Source organism: Anoplophora glabripennis, unplaced genomic scaffold (genome assembly GCF_000390285.2).
Source record: "Anoplophora glabripennis isolate ALB-LARVAE unplaced genomic scaffold, Agla_2.0 scaffold110, whole genome shotgun sequence".
Lineage (NCBI taxonomy): Eukaryota > Metazoa > Arthropoda > Insecta > Coleoptera > Cerambycidae > Anoplophora > Anoplophora glabripennis.
The window spans coordinates 92745-114712 of NW_019416295.1; the positions used below are offsets into that span (position 1 = coordinate 92745).

Here is a 21968-nt window from a genome sequence, read left to right on the forward strand (position 1 = left end):
AATATTTCTAAATAAAATATAACCATCAAATTTCGAGTCAATGTCGACGTTTAAAATCATAGCCAACTTTTGAATTTTCGATAATTTTAAATAACACAGCTACAATACTTAATATTAGTTATTCGTGATTTTGTTGAGAACGACAAAGTTTTTTGAAAACTGACAAGAGTAAGAAAAATTTTAGAATTAAATTCCTCATAAAATAAAGCAATAATTTTTTTTAAGTCCGTCAACGGGTTAAAAAATTCTGTCACATTTTACTGTTGCACCATCCCTTATCAACCCTTTAAAATGCTTCAATTGAACTCTACTTACTGTCGATTAATGCTTTTGTACCAAATCTGTTTTTCTAAGTTCTAGCATAACTGAGATATTGATTTCTTCGAAATTTGAAACCCCAGTTTCAAAACCTATAACTTCTCTGGGGTGCAGTTTAGTATAAAGGTAAGTTGCGTTGCTTCTGCTCTGTGTTGGTTCTTATACGAAACCCTGTATATAGCACTCCATCCATAGCAAGAATGTACAAGCTAGTGTAAATGAGAGACGCAATACAATAGTAACCACATGGTTGCGATACATCCTGAGGTACCTACTGTTACATGTTTCTCACAAGAAAAAGTTTTATTGATATCAATCCTCCGTACACTATTTTGGTATGTAGACGTTTATTTGTGACGGTATATTCTACTAATAAATCAAATGGCCCATGAATTGTGATTGGTGGTGTTCTATCCTGAGCTAGATCCTTTTCGACGACAGATAATTTTTATGTCGAAGAGTTAAATTCAGTTTATTGCTTTTGAATGAAAGAATATGGAATAACAGAAAGTCTATGTTGCCAAAAGAGAAATCAATGTTGAGTCTCTGAGGAAAAAATGATAAATCATAATACATTCTACATTAAATTCAAAAGTTCAACTTAGGAATAATTAATTTGTCACATTTAAACCCAAAAATCGCATACTAAGTCTGCGCATGTTTCAGCAAAATCAAACAAAGCACCTGCTGATTTATAGAGAAGAAAAGTCAGCCTACATTTTGTTCTTTATTGCCCGCATGGAAATACCTAGGTGTCATCATTCAGTAAATCATAAATTGATGAGTTTTTTTCTGGATAAAAAATGTATGTGCTGATTGCTATGCAGTCGGTTTTGATTTATTTACATTTCACAAGATGTATGTATGTAAAGAAGAAAGTTTGAAACATAGTTGAGTGTTCTCTGAAGATCAGGCCATCAGGCCACTGATCATAATCATATAAGTCTCCAAACCAAACTTAAATCAGTTTTCTTTGTAGAAAACGTTCATTCGTGAGAACAGTACACTTAAAATTGTTAATACTTTAACAATTATAATGATATACTACGTTTAAACATCACATGAATATTGTATTAAGATAAGCGAAAAACTGTTATCATTGCCTTTCCATGTAAATAAACACACTGGAGCAAATCTCATGATTACTTACAAGACAAACTGAAAGACTTATGTACCTTGTCCAAGTATGGGCCCAAGCTTCCTCTCCGGAAGTGCTGGCCTTAAACGCCAGCATGGACATTTGCGAGAGACACCTTCTCAGTCCCGCCATGCTTCCCATCGAAGTCATAGGAGCCATAGGAGGGCTCTCAAGGTAAACCACTGACGCACACATGCACTAAGGTCCAACGTTAGAACACTTTTATTGAATTCATGTAAAGCCAATTTATTTTCACTTCACTCTTCCTTGCGTAATAACCACAAACTGGTCGTTTTGATAGTTTTATGGCTAACATGCTGCACTCACGGCCTGACACTAAAGGGGATGATGCTGCGACAGGGGAAGCGGTTTATTGTATTTGTTTGGCGAGGCAATCAATTTGCCAGGTTTGACAAGGCAATTATACTATGTTTTAGCTTTATTGGCAAATGATGGGGGGGTTTACATAACGATTGTTTACGTAAATGCGAAATGATGAAATGGATTTTGAAATGCTTCTGCTATCAGATAAAGTTAGGTTGGCCTTAATTTTTATGGCATTGTTAAAAGCAAAGGGAGAAATGATGTAAGACATGAGAAATAATTTAACTGATCATTCTTATAGGGATGAGGTTTGTCATTTTAGAGCAAAAATGTTCAATGAAAAGCATAAATAAAGTCACTGGTTTCCAGGTAGTGTTGCTTGTTTATAAAAAATATTGCATTTATTACTCAAATACTTGGAAAATTATTGACATGTATATTGTTGAAATAAAATAATTATAAACTAATATAGAGGGTGTTTCAAAAACATGTGCCATAGTTCAAGTTCCATCAACAAAAAAGCAAAAAAGTAATACTATGTATTTTGATAGGAGCTATAAGAACTTATCACTAAGTAAAAGTAATTCTAAGACTGCTCTATAAATATTAAATATTTTTTTTCTAGTTTAATTCGAGGACCTACAGTTTGTAAATGTTAAATATTACAAAAACCACCCTAGATGTTAATTCTAGAATTTTTAGGAAATATTTTTTTGCAAGTACCTTCTACACCTTTTATACAGTGACATATGTTGTTTCATTAAAGTTTTTTTTATCTAAAATAATTCAAAGAACGACTTGAACGTAATACATAATGATGTTAGTAGAACACCCTGTATATCAACATAATTTATTAGGTAATCTCTAATTTAGAAAAAAATAACCACCAGATTTAGAATTATGGTAACACTTTTTTTTTTAAATCATTTGTAGTGTTATTTTGAATGTCAGTAAGTATACAAAATCTACAAGGAAGTACACAAACTGTAAGGCCTCAGGTAAAAATAAGCAAAAATGTTTATATAAAGTGAGATATAAACTAAAATTAAAAAAATATGTATACATTTTTTAAGTATTTCAAAAACGATGAGTTTTATCAAATTTTATAGATCAATACCCTATAGTCAGTACGATATTTGTTGAGATAGAATTCGCATAAGCCAATAAAGTTGTTAACGGAACTACAATTTACTGAGGCAGGGACGTGTCTTGAAATTTTTCGTCTTTCTATCTCGGGTGTCGAATGCGGTTAATTCCAAGAAAGTGACGCAGGGGTCTTCTTGAAATTCTATCTCAACAAATATCATACGAACTGTATAGTCTTGCCGATATCAATTGAAGAACCAAGAGGTTGACAGTATGTACCAGGTTCGGTCGTTGACGCAGCAACTCGGCATTGAATATTTGAAAATTTTGTTCCCATATTTATTTAGCCATACCCATGTACAGGTCGGGTCGAACTAAACGTGGAGGTGGTAGAAATGTATTCGCCCAGTTGAAGAATGCGAGCGCGGACAAACGAAATACAAAGACAGCTACATTGGACTACTGGGCAATAAATCTCAGCTGTTGACAAGTGGTTGACAAATTGTCCAGCAGTGCAGTGCAGCAATGCGGAATTTAGTGTGATTCAGGTAATTTTAATTTATTAGGCACCATCTATTAGTCATTCATATTGCAATTACGAAAGGGAGAAATAATATTATTACGACATGGCATTTTGGAGACCTTTTGAAACGGAACAAAACGAAATTTACCATCAATATAATAAAATCGTTTGAGGACATACATAATTAAAATATGTTGTTGGCCAAATGAACATATAATAGAAATTTTCTACACATTATATAGAAATTATTATAATTTTTTACCTTTAGAAGAAACTTTTTTAGGGGCGCCTATGAAAGTCTTTAATTTTATTGCCAGGCGTGTTTTTACATGTTCAACTGACTTGGGAAAGACTATAGGTACCTACATTTGTTTTCACAAAACCATGCCTGTAATTCTGCATTGCCATTTCCAGTGGCGTAGATTTAGGGGGTCTGCACCTATTATAAAATGTAACTTCTACGTTTACGACTCGATTGAAATATTTGTCCATATTTGTCAATGATTTAATTTTCATATGTTAACATTTCAGATCTTCAAAAGAATTTAAATTAGAACTAATCTAAAAACCAAATCTGAACCAGAGGACATTGTATTAGCATGAATTAAAAAGAAAAATAACAAAAAACCTTAACGATCAACGTTGGTTTTTGACTGCGAACATAGTACTCTTTTTGTTAAAAAAACTACACTCTTTTGTTTTCGAAAATTTTGATTTTTAATTTCATTTGCAACTTCATTGAACATAACTGAAAGTTTTCTTCACATAATGAGTTGACCCTTCGAATATTTACGTCATTAAGATTTATACGTATAAATTTTTTTACTTATTTTTATCTGAGGAGATATTACACTTCCTCGTGAAACACCCTGTATAAGTACAAGTTTTACCATAACTTTATACCTTTTTACCACCTACAGATGATTTCAAATTCAATTTTTAACTGAAATGCATTCCATTAAACTAAAAACGTTATATTAACTTAAAACATTCGTGTAGGTATGTTTACATTGTGCTATCAAGATAAAGGTATATGCAAAAAGCAAATTTTGGGAAAAATGTTTTGAATATAATCTAAATATAGAGAATAATACATCTTTCGTTAATTAAAGACGAATATTTGTTTATGTTTCACGTTTTACTGGAAAGCTAGAGAAAATATACTACTTGAAAGCCTGTGTAAACTATTCTCAATACACTATGGAAATCAAAAGTAAACAAATTTTGACAATTAATACAAAAGCATGTTCTTTAAATAATTGTTAGAGACGTTCAGTTATTACTTTTTTTTTTCTTAATTTGGTCCAGTCTAGATCAGGCAATAAAAAAATTACATTTACATTCTATGTTGGGTTTTATAAGTTAAAAATTGTAAAATATAAGGACATTTTAAATATAAAATTGGGATTGATAATGTTTTCTATTTCAAGTATAGAATGTAAAAAAAGGAGGAAAACAAATGTAGTTTTCTTAGCAAAAAATGAAAACAATGCCAAACAAGACATTGTATTATGTAAAAAGTGACAGCTACAATTTAATTTTTTTTTAAATACGAAAAGCGAAGAATAGTGCTTACAATTATACAGGGTGTCCCGCATAAGAACAGAGACAGGGCAGGTGCATGTAGGGGTATCCAAAATATTGTAATTTAACCTAACTTACCTATATTTAAAGTTGCACCCCTGAGGAGTTATTAGCCCCCAAAGTGGGGCCCTAAATTTCGAAAAAAATGAATATCTGCAACACTTTAAACCGTATCAACTGAAACAAGATTTTAAGTGTTTATTAGAAAATTATCGAAGTCAGTAGTAGGCAAAGAATTTATCTTTCAAACTTGTCAGTTAGTAATAAAATAATTTTATTTTAACAATTGCCTCTGCTGTTGAAAAAGTATCAATTATTATTTTTATTATTTATTTGTGTTTTTTACTTAATACAATATTCGTTTATTAAAAACTACCTAGGCACTTGTTTTCTTTTTGTAGAATTAGGAGAGAAGTGAAGTAAAATTTATTTGGGCAATTGTGAAATTTAAAAGATAAAGCCTACTACTGACTTTTTCATTATTTTCTAATGAACACTGGTAAAATCTTGTGTCAGTTAATACGGTTTTTCTTGAAAACAATAAAGTTTTTTAAAATTTAACAAAATAAAAATTAATATTACTATTTTTCAATTCGGTCAATAAAAAAAAGTTCCCCACAATTTTAGGGGTGAGTCATCCCCAATGAACACCTTGTACTGCTTCAATTAACTTTAAATTATAGTCAAACAAGACCTAAATCATGTACCAAATTTCGTTCTTCTACGGTAAAGTGTTGCAGAGATATTAATTTTTTTCCAAATTGAGGGTCCAACTTTGGGGGCTAATAAGTTTGGTTAAATTACAATATTTTGGACACCCCTACATGCCCTGTGTCGGTTCTTATGAGGGACACCCTGTATATTTAAGGGAATGTAAGAAACCTTCATTACACAATACCAATTATCAATATATTTTAACCAAGAATTTCATTAAATATATATTTATGCAATAATGTAGAAATCATTAAATAATATTCCTGTAAAAGAAAATACGAGGCCAAATAATTCCATGAAAAATAATATTAGTTATGAATTGTTATCAGTAGTTATTAGGTTTTTATGTAATAATATTGTGACAAATAATATTTCATAGGTATTTTAACTTTTTTATCATTATTATATCTCTTTGTAACAGGTAATGTGACAGACATGTTACAAAGATGTTTTATTCTAATAAATATCAATTAACGGTAATCTGTACCAGCACAATAGTCCCGTTTTGTTTTATTGTTAGATTAATTATCTTCGAATTAATTTACAGCCAATTAAAATTATCATATAATTATTAAAGGGCATACATGATAAAATATTCACGATGACAAACTTGAAAACAGCATAAAAATTTAACTTATTAACGTATTTTTAACCGCACTCGTCACCCGAGTTTAAATAAATCCACTATTTTTAAACACAATTAAGTCTCCAGCGGCTTTGCACTACTTTTGAAGCGCCACAAACGTTTCGGTGTACGTCTTAACCATTTTGAAATATCCGAACTACTGGATGTAAATAGATCTTTTTTTATTTTTACAAAAAGTGTGTCTATCTATTTACGATAAGTTGATACATGGCCTATTTCACATTGGCGGGGCCGTGAAGGACTTAAACTTGACACGAAAACGAAACAATGTTGGTTTTTTGTAACCAGTAATGTTCTATGATTGGAAATATTTAGATCAGAATCAGTGTTTTGAAAAACAAATGTCTCTCAAAGCCCACGTTTAGTATAAATCACAAATAATTTGTTAAGTAGCTGTTTTTGATGTTAGATTGCGAAGTGCTAATCGAGAATGCAAAAGAATTTTGCAATCGAGTATCAAACAACATTTTTTCGAAAACTGTTAGGCGAGCGGTTCACCCCTACAAAAAACCGACTAAATTTTTAAAACAAAAACCTACAGCATGAAACTTTTTTATTTTATAAAGTGTATTTTTTTGATAATTTACATGTTTTTTTTATATTTTTCGGCGTGGCCAGTCAGTTGTTATAAAAAATTACTCGCCGAATGGCTTTGAAAATAGTTTATGTTTGTAAAATGGACCAAAATAAACACTTTTTGTTCTTTGACAAAAATTCGAAAAAAGCTTCGTTTCCGAGATATTTATAATTTAATGTGAAAAAAGTGTGTGAATTTTTTTCTCAAAAACTACTGAACCGATTTTAATTCTAAAAAAACCATAATAATCGGCAGATTTTCTACTTTAAAATATATTTTTTGGCATGGGTCAATCATTTTATTGAAGGTCTAAAGCGAGTAAAAAAAACTACAAATAGTGAAATTGTATGTATTTGTAGTTGTATTTGGTCCATTTTATAAAAAATTGTTTTCAAAGCCAATCGGCGAGTAAATTTTTTTTACAACTTTTTTGTTTATAACAATTGATTGACCACGCCGAAAAATATAAAAAAATATGTAAATTATCAGAAAAATACGCTTTATAAAATAAAAAAAGTTTCATGCCGTAGATTTTTGTTTTAAAAATTTAGTCTCTTACCTTCATTTAGAAGCATCTTTTTAGGGGTGAACCGCTCGCCTATGTATCCCGGTTTCAAAATTACTGAAAATGTGAAGAATAATTTATTTCTATCTATCTGTACCATGTGAAGTGTCTGAAGCAACGAAAAGTGCAATTTCTGGACTATTCATTTAAATACACCCTGTACAACACATATGTACTTCATAAATCAGTAATAAATTGATAAATAATTTATGTATATGATTCAAATTCATATTAGTATTAATTTATTTGTTAGAAGACGGCTGACGTTTCGGCTTTCTGGCAACTTGTTTCTATCTAATTGGGTATTTTCTGTTTACAATATTAATGATATTATTATTAATAGCAGATGGTTTTATTAATATCCTTTATCACAATATGCCCAATTCCCCTTATTGTTAATTTTTTGCCATGACCTCTCTAATTTGATGGTTAGTGAACAAGATAATACCGGTCCAAATACAAGCAGCATCCGTATTTTAATTTTGTTTCCGTTAAAAATTTGTAATTTAGATTTTCCCACATTCGAAAATAAAATTTCAGACTATAAAATTACTTTAATAGGATGTCCAATCATTTATTTGGATTTTTACACTCCAAAAAAACATATCAAATAACAAAACTGATCTATCTAAAGTTGTTTCATGATGACTATTACTAGTATTTTTTTATGTTTATATCCCAGGACAGCCTTTATTATCATTTTTTTTAAATATTAATATATTAAATCATTTTTAGAAAAAATTGGACAGCTAAAAATGTTCAATTTTTCAACAGTCAGCACTGGAAATGTTCAAAATTGTAAAAATAATCTTATAAGCAGTCCCTATTATTTATTAATTATAATCAGCAGTGTCTAATTGACAATCTCCACTTTGCTATAAAGAAATATGCTCTGATATTCGGTGATTTTCAGCCTTATTGTTTATTAAAAAAATATCTAAGTAAAAAATGGCTTAAAAAATCATAGCAGGCCATGGACTATTAACTGAATCAATAACATTATTAATTCAACAAGTACATACAGAAGGCAATAAATCATTCGAATCCTATGTCTTAAAAAATTTTAAAGTAGAGCCTTGGTTCTTAATGAGCCACACTGTATATTTTGTATATTTCATTTTATTTTTATTGCTTAAAAGTTTTTCTTAGTTTATATATTTTCAAAGTAATTATTATTATACAGGTTACAATTTTTTTTATTACGCAGTTCCCTCAAGCGCCTTGCACATGTGTGCATAAATATACAACATTGCACTGCCGCAATATTTTAAAATATTACTTAAGATTATTTTGCGTCATTTGGGAGACGTTTTAGCGTAAAAAGAAGAATGTAAACATTGGATGTAATGAACATTTTCAAAATAAACGACAAAATGTACCAAATATTTAGTTACACGAGCAAGCAGAGCAGATGTCAATGGTTTCTTACCAGTTGCGGCGATAAAGGTCCTTTCCTTTTAAGTTACTTACTTACTAAATAGAAAAAGTAACACATTAGTGTAACTGAAGTCGCCGATTCCAAATGCTAGAAAGTAGCAAATAAATGTTTTAATAAATTTACGTATTTTTTCTATTTTTTTGCTTTGGTAAAGCTTGAATAATAACACAGGCCGACAAAATTTCAAAAAAAAAATTCCAGAGATCAGACACTACGCTTCCGAAGGCATTTGGCGCGCTGAATCCGAATCTGGCCTCAGAATTGATCCATCACCCTAGGTTTCCGAGATATTCTAACCTAAAAGTGCAAAAAACACGTACTTTTGCTATATTCAAGGTTATGTAACTTGGCGAAAAAAATTTTTTTCTCAAAACTGAAAACATCATTGGAAACGACTATCTTTCCCCTTCAAAACGCATTTTTTTATTTGGAAAAAGCTCTATTTTTCGCGGAGATATCGTCAATTTAAGATGACCAGTATGGCTATATTATTACATCATGGCTAACCCCATAACACTGAGCGCTGCTAGCCCTAATTGTTAGGAACGTTAACCCCAAGCCCTATAACCCCACAACACTAAGCGGAGCGAGCGCCCTCATCGTCAGGAAGGTTAACTTCAAGCCCTATAACCCAATAACACTAAGCGCTGCGAGCCCTAATCGTCAGGAAGGTTAACCCCAAGCCCTATATGTCTGGAAGGTTAATCCCAAGCCCTATAACCCCACAACACTAAGCGCTGTGAGCCCTAATCGTCAGGAAGGTTAACTTCAAGCCCTATTACCCAATAACCCATAATACCCATTAATTGTGTTATAGGTCGAGCCATGGTTTAATAAGGTAGCTATACTGATCATCTTTAATCGACGATATCTCCGCGAAAAATAAAGCTTTTTACAAATAAAAAAATGCGTTTTGAAGGGGAAAGATAGTAGTTTCCAATGATATTTTCAGTTTTGAGAAAAAAAATTTTTTCGCCAAGTTACATAACCTTGAAAATAGCAAAAATACGTGTTTTTTGCACTTTTAGGTTAGAATATCTCGGAAACCTAGGGTGATGGATCAATTCTGAGGCCAGATTCGGATTCAGCGCGCCAAATGCCTTCGGAAACGTAGTGTCTGATCTCTGGAATTTTTTCCTTGTTGGCCTGTGTAATTATTAATAATTGAGAATTATTTCTTATAATATGACATATCTTTGGCTGTTTTTAATTGTCACTTAACTTGTATAGTCTTTCCGAAGTCAGTTGAACGTGTATGAAAACGCCTAGCAATAAAATTTAATGATTTTCATAGGCGTCCCTAAGAAAGTTTTCTACTAAAGGTAAAAAATTATAATAATTTGTATATAATATGTAGAACATTTCTGTTATATGTTCATTTGGCCAACAACGTATTTTAATTATTTATGTCCTCAAACAATTTTATTATATTAATGGTACTTTTCGTTTTGTTCCGTTTCAAAAGGTCTCCAAAATACCATGTTGTAATATTAGTAAACCAAATATCCCTCTTATTTCTCCCTTTCGCAATTATAATATGAATGATTAATAGAAGGTGCCTATATTGATCTAAATTACCTGAATCACACCAAATTCCGCATTGCTGCACTGCACTGCTAGACAATTTGTCAACCACTTCTCAACAACTGAGAACCTCTTGGTTCAATTGAGATTATACAGAGCTTGATATTATAGACTTAGTATTCAGCAGACAATAAATAAATAAAAAAAACGTTTTTCCTAAAAATGAATGAATAAACAACTTTTCAGTTTTTGGACTTATTGGATAAATATGTATAAAGTTTGTATATAGACATATAAACAAGAAACTGTCTGATTCTTGTAAGAAATTCTTCTGTGTATGTAATTTTGTAGGAGCTTCTTCAATTCTTATTCTAGTAACTTTGATGGCAATCAATCACTACACCAATTAAATGCAGACAGTGTAGTTGTAAAAACTCAAGTTTCTAGGAAGATCCTTGGCGATGGTTGTATCAAATGTCAATCTACTACGGAGAATGCAATGAATATTATCTTCGATCTAAGGTGTTAAACATAAATTATAAACACCTCCACAGATGCTAACAGCGTTATTTTATTCACACCAACAATACTAGGTTTTTGCTCTATCTTTCGATATTAATTGATTTATGCTAAAATTTTTAAAATTATACATATACCTTTAAACACTCTTTATATGATCTATGAAAATAAAATTATGTGTACAAACTAAAATAATTGGAAGCAAGGAAGATCATCTTCTGTTTCGTTTGAAGAATGAGAGTTCATGAGCGCTGAAATTTGTGAAAAATTTGTCACTTTTGTCAGAAAATACAGGACTATCATGCACTTAATACTCCATAACAATTTAACGCGGTTTTTTATGCAGATAAACTTTTAATACAGAACGCCATATTTTATTCCAGTAAAAAACAAAAATTATAATTTTCGTTGCCATTAAAATTTAAATAAAACATATCGGAAATATTCAGTTACAACCTTCTCAGTGGAAAATGTAAAATTACACTGGGTGTTTCGTTTATTATTTAAGAATACGTTGTACTTCCAGCATAACCTCTGCGAAGAAGACAAAATTTAATATTTTACAATGTTTTTGAACCTGTTTTTCTCGTTAAAGTAAATAAAAGAATAGTAACATTTTTCCTAAAACTTTTCCTAACGCCAAGTCGAATAGTTTAGCCAACAATGTTTACGAACTAAATTGGAATTTTCATTAACAATTAAGTAATTGTAATATCAACACTGTTCTCTCACTAACAAAAATTGTTCATCTGGAGCGTTTGATTTGTATTTTTCCAGGACTGATTGTAGAATATTGGAATAAAAGAATATATGAATGCAATAAAGAAATAAGATGTTTGGATATGACACAGGAGAAAATTTGAAAGCATCAAAGGAAATGAAATCATTTCAGAAAAAATGATAAAAAACAGTAATATAATTAGGTGGTTATTAACGAACTTAACAATTTATTGTATGTTTTAAATAGCCTTTTAAAGCTTCACATGCTTGGAGAATAATTTCTGAAATTCGAAATTGAAAACTGTTTTGAGATACTTTAAAGATATAGTTTTTTCAGTCATTGGTTGAAATATTCTTTCTGAAATTTTTGTCTTTTATTCTTAAATCTGACAGTTGAAGAGATCCGGTTCCAGTCGGTATACACGTAAAATTTGAATAAAAATGTATCAGTGATGTCGGAATTAGGAAGGATTTGAACGGTATCGTGAAAAGCCCAAGAACGATGACAATTTTAGGAACAAAGTTAGCAACAAAATTTAGAAGTTACAATTTTAAGTACAATTTAAAATTTTGCACAAATTTACGCTTACTTGAGAGAAACAAAGTCACATATGGATTCAAATTTTCTAGATTTAAGTATCTTTAATTTATTGATAGATTGGATCAAATAATAAACACAAAAGCTTTCGTTGGGAATAATCGAATAACCTCTTTTTTGACAGATGAAACTAATTCTGACAGTTCATAATAATTACAATATCAAGTTTGAAGACTGTATCTTCAATGGTCCAATCTTTAGAGAATCATAGTGCTTTAATTAGTTACTTTATTATTTTTAATTTCAAAAAGAAGAATTAGATTAACCAAAGTATGAGACATCTTGTATAGGGTGTTTCAGTATTCTATGCAACTACCACATATTTTTTGGGTCAAAATAACACAGTTCAACTAAACTTACCTCTATTCAAAGCTGCTTCGTTTAGCTAAAATTTATTATTTTTTTCATTTAAATGAAATTTGTTGTCCTAATCCTTTTTCAGAACACTTTTTGACATAGTATGTACGTGAAATCATTGCATTTACAGAAATTAGATAATTACGCTTACATTTTTTTACGTGTAGCCTAACTTCAATTTTTATTTTGTTATACGGATTAAGTAGAATTTTTAGAAAAATTTTCTCTACTGTATTTTTTTTGTATTTATGACGGTTTGTGGGCACTTTTAATTCAAATAATTCTTATCAAAAATATGATCATCCAAAAACATCATCGTAATAATGCTTTGTGAAGATCAGAATAGAATGTTCCTTTATTAGGAAGAAAATTGTACCTTTTCCAGATTTTTTTAAATTTTTAAAAATTTTATTTATTTGAAATGAACAAAAATTCTAAGAAGTAAAAAACAATTCTTCTTCTTTTTTTTTCGATCACCATTTAAAAAAATGTCTATACGAACCAATATACCAAATTTCATTTAAATCAGAAAACGCGTTTCAGAGTTATTCGAAAAAAACTATTTTTTTGCCACTTTGAAGCCTTCAGCAATTAATCAGAGTAACTTAGACAGATGCAAGTTAGTTAAATCATTTAATTTTTATTCCAAGAATACGTGGTAGTTCTATGTACACGGAATATTGGGACATTAAGTATAATGACACAGAGTTAACTTCAAAATTTATGGTGTATTCTAAAAATGTTAAAATAAAAAAAACAAAAGTAAAAACATTTGTATGTTGTCAAACTGTCGAACAATATGAAAAATCATACCGAAATAACAGAACCTTATGATAGCAGACGCATTAGTAATGTTTTATTTTGGAACTTTACTACGACTATACTATAGATGACGCGAAAATACTTATTTAAAATTAGATGATAAGTGACCGATAAACAAAATCGAAAATATGCGGTGAAAACGTCATGACTGCAATGATCACGCTTACAATTCCAAGGCCAGAGTGATTTTAAGGCACTTTCTGTTAATTACTTCACTTGACCCGACACCGGTACTTCTCTGGTTGGTACTAAAACAGATCCGTGTTTTTGTCGCGGCATAACTTTGTCCAAGACTTTGGCTACGTTAGCGATTTCTATTTTAATTATGCCATTATAAACGAACGACCGTGATTTTTCATAAGTTCAGACTGGAGATCTATTTTTATCACCCTTTAGCCCAACATGATGTGCGGGATACGTTCCGACGTCGTCTTCTTTATATTTTGAAGTGGCTCGGTCCTGCTAAGGTAGTCCAGAGTTTGTTGTGTGGTACAATCTATCAAATATCGATCTGGGGTTGACGGCGTTGTTTATTTTGTTCGCCGTGCCAACAGAAACGTCTGACCGAAATTTAAAATTAATAAGCGCGTGGATAGTCTGAAACGTAATGTAGGTACTTAATCTTTTTTAATACTGGTATTATATAAGTGGAGACAGCAGCTGTTTAAACAGTGAACGATTGATTAAAGTGGGCCTGATCTTAAATTGTGCAGTGATCTATAAATAGTGTGAATGTTTCAAAGAAAGAAGTTGTGCCTTTATTTTATCAGAAAATCGACCATTTTATGTAGGGTGTATACAAATATCAAGTACCCAATAGAAACATTTCCCTAAAACCATATCCAAACAGCTTTTGGTCACTTATCCAAGAACCAATGGAGATAATTGCAGTAATTTTCAAATAAAATTTGAACAAAAACAAACCAGTTCTATCATAATTCTAGGAGTCTGAAGGGTTTCAACTGCCAAAAAGATTACTTCGATCAAAAACTATGTTTCACTTCTTTTAAGGAATCATAGATTAGAAATAGTCTTAGAAAAAAAATTTTTCCTTTGGTTTTGTTTTACTTATTTTCATGACAGGAATCTGCGTTTGTCGAAACGTCTACTCCCATAACAAATTGTACAGTGTGATTGACTATGTTTTGACCCCCCCATTAACTTTTTTGTTTTTAAGAGTTATAAAAAGAATGTGAAAAAGTTCTACGATTTTTTATGAATTTTTCGAAAATGATAGTAGAAAAACAAATGAAGTTCAACCAAAATGGCCGCAGATGTTAAATTTGTTAATTTAAATGGAACACCCTGTATATTTTTAAATATTTGGATAGAAAGTTCTCTTCGAGCATAGTAGAGTATGGAGAAGATATTTACTCTATTTTAATTCCTATAATATTTCAGTTTTTTACGCGTTTTAGACCATGTCAATATCCGATATGTCAAAATATATTACAACTAAATCTGTAAATCCTCACGTAATTTGAAAAAAACAGAAGTGCCTGAAAGAGATCTAACAATTACAAGATCTATTATTCTCTTAATAAAAAAAGCTTATTTTCTTTTTTTAATAGTATCTCGCTTATTGTTAGAGATAGGCCCAATAAACCCTATATATGACTATGCTCGACAAAAAACGTTCTATCCGAATATGTAAATATATACAGGGTCTTCCATTTAAATTAACAAAGTTAACATCCGCGGCCATTTTGTTTGGACTTCGTTTGTCTTTCAAATATCATTTTCGAAAAATTCATAAAAAATCGTGCAACTTTTGTATTTTAAATTTTTTTATAACTCTTAAAACAAAAATGTTAAAAGGAGGTCAAAATATAGTGAATCACCCTGTACATACAGTAAGGGGTGATTTGTGACGTCATAATGATGTGAACTGGCCAAACTTATCTTATGTCCGTATTTATAGTCGGTACTTCGATCAAACTCAAACTTAAGCACTGACTCACAATATAATTTCTTATGGCAAAGTATTGTTCAAGACTGAGTTTGATCGAAGTACCGACTATAAATACGGACATTAATCCAAAAGTTGATAGTAACCGAGTTACATGGTGTCAAAATGTATATTATAACTGCGTTATATATAACTATATTATACACTGAGATTAACGATTTTTAAAAATATGTATTTTATTATTAACCAGTATCCACATTGACTATGTCAACACATAGACAACACCGTTTCAAAATTTCATAAATTTTATGAATTTTATTCTGAGTTGAAATAACAAAAAAAAATCATTAGACTTGGTGAAAAAGCATAAAGCAACAACTAAAGTAAATCGTATCTGTCTTTCTTTCTAATTTGGACTACAAGACAGAAATGAAACTCTTTTGGACATTCTTCTTCCAAAGAATAACAGTACCCAGAAGCAATCAAGGAACACGTATATATTATTTTTTAAGTACTACAGCTTTGTTTACTAGGAATCCAAATAATGTGGTATGTGCCACGTTTGTCTGACGAAAATGATCTGTTATTTTTAAAAGCATACGCACAAAAATTCTCCAGACATGTAAACATTGTATCTACTTTTGACTACTAATAAAATTAGAAAACATTAATCAACTTTAGCTTCAATTTTGATAAATCTTTAGAGTTTGACATATCCAGAAACAAGTTTGCGAATGTACAAGATCACTTACCATAAGTGTCACCCCTCCAACTCTCTTGGATATAGAAATAACAAGTTAACTCCAGATTCTCAAACCTATCAACAATTATGAATACGCCGTAAAAATCATCAATTTTGTTATTATTGAAATATTTTTGTTTCATTTATTCAGAATGTTCGGCTGCCAAACGTCTACAAATTAAATAAAGTATATATTTTTTACTTTAATATACACTAATGAATGTATACTAATTAATATACATCTTTAATAGTCGTTTTTAGTATTTGGAAATATTTATTTGTTGATGAAGTTTTCTTTGATGTGTTAATAATATTTTCAATATTTATTTTGATCCATTGCCTTTTTAATTTTTTTTAAGAGCAGTAATTTTTTCAAAGAACTCTCATTATATAAAATCAAAACTTGTATCTTCTAAAAGACAAGGAAAATTCAATATATTTTTTTATCGAAGTAACCATCGGTCCCAGTCAACCCATTTTCTGATACACCAACTATTTAGAAAATATGCTATTTAGAAACAATAAAAATAAATACCTACAAACAAATAAAAATGAAACAATTCAGATCATTTTTAACAAATTGTATCTTAGGAAGGAATCGCAATGGACACTTCGCATTTCTATTTATAACTTTTTTCTATCCCTTGCCTTTTTTGTAATTTTCAATTTGTTCATTGTTGCTTTTCTACGATGTATTCTTGCTTACCCTTTTCATGTTGCCTTGTGGCATACAAAAAAGAAAATGTAGAACATAGAAAAATACTCCCAAATCCTCAATGAAATTCTTCCAAAAATATTTACTGTTTTTGTTCACCTTCGTTGTAGAGGTTAAAATATATTCTGTAAGGGTTTTAGAATTAACAAAAATAGTAATGAACTAAATTCATGGCTAGAAAGATATTTTTAGACGTTAATGCATGTTATTGAATAGCAGCCAGACATTATAGGTAGACTAACAACACTTTTTAAAGTGCCAGACGTAATCATTGTTAGAAATTCCTATAAAAAAATTGTCATTTGCGATTAATAGGTACACAATTTTTATGATAATTTTGTATAATAATACACCTGTCAGGATGTTTTCATTTCGTACTATATCTAAGAAAACTAAAACTTCGAGCTTAATAAAAGATATTTTTACATTGTCACATAATTCAGTTACGATTTTTTTGTGTATTTTCTCTTAAAATCCCTTAAAATTCTCAAAGTACACCCAGAATAGTTCACTGAATGCGAATTTTTTAACATTCTACATCGAAATACAAATTAGGTTTGTTTTTGTTCTAATTTTAGACTAATTAAAAAACGTTCAGAACTGGAACCTTTCAGTGTTGAATCCCAAACAGACTAATATTTCTATAAGCTAGGATGATTTACATCTCCCGTATGTTTTGGCAGACCCCCTCTATAAACGTTTTCATACATTAAAGGCGCACATACCCAAATAATAAATCTAATGTCCCAGGTTTATACTAAAATTGGCGGCACGTGTGCTGATCTATGTGTCATATAAATATTATTATAAATACAATATCATCGCCGATCCATAATTAAGTAAAAATTGCCAACATCTTGATTAATTGACAGCGAAATGCATAGTGAGCTATATTTAATTTACAGGAGGTATGACGGCCAATAAGTCAAGGAGTCAAGCAATTTATTGGGTTGAGGAATAAGTAATTTTTTTCAAATTTAAGTTATTTTATTTTTAACTCTACAGTTATTATGAATAGGCTAATCAGTGATGTATTCTCCATCGTTATTTATGATCTATGATCTTCCAACTTTCAAAAAGTTTCTCGATACCTTTTCTGTAAAATCCTCCGATTTTAACTCGAAAAACTCATCAAACCAAGCTCTTAAGTCATTGTCGAGGAAGGAGAGGTGAAAATCAGAAGGCGCGAAATCGTGAGAGTAACGCGAATGGGGCAGAACTTCCCAACTCAATTCCCGATTGACCGTTTTGGTCATAATGGTGATATGTGGTCACGCATTGTCATGTTGTAAAAAAACATCGTATCGACGATTTTTGTTGAATAGCCACATGGAGTCGCCGTAGTTGTTGGACATATAGTAGAGTTCTTCGTTGACGGTTTGATTGTCCTTTCCAACCCCACCAGGCGCATAGGAGGACGAAGTTCTAGTCTTGTTCGCGGAGTTACTTGTTTTTGAGGCATAACCATTTTTTCCGCTGTTTCAAGTGCATATACAAACACCATGAAGAAAATATTCCTTATAACCACATGTTGATTCTTATTGTTCAAAACATACGGGACCCAAGAGTCAAGTGTTTGAACTTTTCCCATCGAATGTAGGTGGTTTACTACTGTTTTATGATCACATCCCATTATCTAAGCCAATTCCCTTGTTGATTGCCTTGGATTTTCGTGAAGGAGTCGATTCAACTGTTCTTCATTAAATTCAACAAGGCGTCCGGAATGATTCATGTCTTTCAAGGTTGAAATCACCTTCTTTAAAACGCAAAAACCATCAACGGGCCATTTGCTCATTCACCATATGCGACAAATTTCCCGAGCAGCTTGAGCGGCTTTAGCGTTTTTCCCATCTCGATTAAAAGCAAAAAGAAGCAAGTGTCGAAAATGTTGATTAATTATATCAACATTCCATTTCAAAATAAATCCTCTTTAGAACGACATGTGTCAATTTGACAATGCGTTTAATTTTCATGTGAATTTTTAAATTTGAAAAAAACGAACATTACTTGTTTCCTAACCCATTACTATAGAAGAAGAAAAATAGTGCTACAAAACACGTTTCTTTAAAAATACCTGCAAAGAAAGTAAATAAAATAAATATATAGGTTAAAAAGACAAGGATAAATTGTACCTGTAAAAGTGATTAAGGGAATTGGATTTGCTGATCTTTACGTGGTGTCAAACTTTATACTATTTAAGATTTAGATTTTGTATTTCTGTTTTATGCTATACATAGTGAATATTACTATCTATCTGTCTATTTTTTTTATTTTTTTCTGTTTATTTTATTTTTTACTCTTCCTGCAAACTGTGCAAAATGTCGTTTTTTTATATCCATTCCTGCTAATCCTTAATTTTTTTTAATTTAATTTTTTACATTTTTTTCAATTTTTAATAATTAATAAATTTAAATTTTATAACTACATTTGGAACTTAGTTATTTGTATACATTTTCATTGATCCTAACAATAAGAAAATAACAGTTTTATAATTTTTTTTTCTTACAAGTACTGAGAACGTTTTAATCGACTTTTTAATCTACTTGCATATATTTTAAAATAGATGTTTGTGGTTTTGAAGGAAAGTTAGATTGAATTACTAGAAATAACTTGGCCATAATGTATTAGTTATTTTTTGATGACTCTTCTCGACGTGATAAGAACTGTAGGCAAATTGCAAATCCCCTATTAGTCTGCATACACAATATGAATTTTTGGTTAATAATTTTTTATGTTCATGTTTAAGGTAATGAAGATTTACCAAGGACATCCCCTGGAAATTATTTTTGAGTTCCTCAATACGCCACAAGATGGCTTAATAGGCATGCATAGACAATTACATTATTAAGGGCAAAAACAATACATAATAATACAAAGCCTTCGTAAATTATTACAGGCCACGTTAATTTTGTTGGAACAATATCTAATTTAATTTCTTTCGCACTGGCAATTAAATTTCAGTAGAATTAAAATAAATATTTCCCATATATATTATTTTTCGCAATTTTCTATAAAAAAAAAAACTAATATCAACGTATATGCGACTACAAGTTATAAACAAATCACTATGTTGACAGTAGAATAGATATTTCTATTGAGTAAATAAAATTATCCAAAGTATTTTTTCACAGGTTTTTTAGTAGCTTCCGGCTCTGTTTCCAAATTTAAAAAAATAAACTGTAAAAGAACCATTCATTCATAAAAATACATATTAAAAGACCGGTGACCTCGCTTTTCGAACAACATAACATCGAGTTGAGACAGAGTAGTTTCTAAACAAATAACTCGCGAATATAATAGTGACAGCTGACAAGTCGCCAAAGATTTTCGAAAAATAGGTCAGTCCTTTTCTTGTAAATAAATTAACGAAACATTAATACGTAAATATGACTTCTTATTAAAAATCAGTATTCTGTAGGTCTTCCTACTCTTGACCTGCTGCCCCAAAACATTGTTATTCAAAGTGTGTATTACTGATAATAGCGAAAATTCAATGCAAGTTCTCAATAAAAAAAATCAATGAAGTGCCTTATTAGAAATCATATATTAAATAAATCAGACAATGGAAGTAGTGCAAAACCATGAGATCTTTTAAATAATACAAAAATTGTAGCTGATATGTATGTATGTGTGTCACTATACAGAGTAGTCCAAGGAAAAGTATGCACCGGGTGTTACTTCTTTTTGTGAAATTGAGAAGCAAACATGCTCGGACACGTCGATTTTTGTTTTGAGAAGGACACATTTTAAGAACATTTTTCAACCTGCCCTTTTATCCCCCTAGCTGGGGGACGATCACACCCCTAAAATTTCAAATGGAAAGTGGGGTCGAGTGATACATTATTACAAAGGGCACAAAATTTTCTTTCCAATGATACCCTATTTGTTGGATTCTACTAAACACTATAGTTTTGGTATTCGTGAAGAAACACATACGTATTAGTTGTTAGGAGTCAATAGTTTGTAAATTACCTTCACCAAAAACGTTGTGATTTAAATGTCAATACAGTTGGGTCGGTGAGTTATGATCAGGGACGAAAGGAGGAATAATGTATATGAAATTGTTAGGAGTCATTAACCACAATTACATTTATTACGCAATTATGCCTATTCAATGCACCATTCAAAGAAAATGTACACTAATCGGAAAAGCAAATGATAAATAGTAAGTCCGGATCTTCAGTTAAACGCTGGTTCATCTCTTCACAAAACTGCAACCGTCTATCAGGATCATCTTCATCAAATTCCTGTACTAATGTAACTCTAAATATATGGGTGAAATTTGTGTGCTTTTAAAATCCTTATATTACGAACGCATGGGAGACACTCGAGGCTTGAGCTAGTTGTCAGGTACTTTGAGTATGATCCACTGCAAACATCAACTTCCACAGCTTCATTTCTGATTGATCGCTGCGGCTGGTGTTTCCCATTGCAAACAGATCCAATATGGACAAACTTTTTAATTAATTTGGCAACATACGAATCGTTCAGATTTTGATTGGAGTGAGCATTATTAAATAAACGAGCAGTAAGTCTAGCACAACTATTGTTTTAATTGCCCCTATGACACACTGATGAGGACTAATAAGTCCGAAACCGGTCTGTGGCTGGTGGGTTAAACTGATGACGAACGATCCTAGCTGTTGCACTAGGTGTTGCGAGTATAATTCAATGCCGGTAGGAGCATATAGCCCTCGGAGTAGTTGTTTCTCGTAACACTGGCAATTAAAACATTGTCTTCGCCCTCTGTGGGTGGCAGTCGTGCAACAAGTACCTAGAATATAGCAGGTCGCTTCCTACTGTGGCCATTTGGATGGCACAGTTGGGAGTCAGCACGACAGATGGAGCCATTTGCGCTCCCGCGTACAATAGCACAACTATTCTTTTGAAACCAGAGTTTGACAGTTTCAACTCATTCTGGAATGGAATAAACCATATCAATTGAAATCACTTCAAAAGCACAAAACAGACTCACTGACAGTACCTACTAAAAGTACTAAACCAAACTTGTACCTACATTGTCTTCCTCAATAGTTATTTTATGTTAGTATAACAAAAAACGCAAACGATGAAAACTTTGCCTGATGGTTCTTGAATAGTGACTAAAATGCGTAGAAAAAACCTATTGCGCACATTTTCTTGAAGCAGG

The 21968-nt window shown here is 31.0% G+C and overlaps 1 protein-coding gene across 6 annotated transcripts in view; it reads right to left on the reverse strand.

Annotated features, from left to right (window-relative positions):
* The window catches only part of LOC108903706 (G protein-activated inward rectifier potassium channel 3), a 159644-nt gene that overhangs the window by 38032 nt on the left and 99644 nt on the right, over positions 1-21968 (reverse strand). For 2 of the 6 annotated variants that reach the window (XM_018705981.1, XM_018705979.1), the window contains exons 1-2: positions 13621-13689; positions 1494-1807 (exon numbers count right to left, since the gene is read on the reverse strand). The exons of the other annotated variants lie outside the window; for them this stretch is intronic. In XM_018705981.1, the coding sequence (XP_018561497.1) occupies positions 1494-1651 (158 nt within the window). In that variant the 5' untranslated portion in view covers positions 1652-1807; positions 13621-13689. Of the gene's footprint in view, positions 1-1493; positions 1808-13620; positions 13690-21968 lie in introns of those variants that run through there. 6 annotated transcript variants of the gene reach the window in all.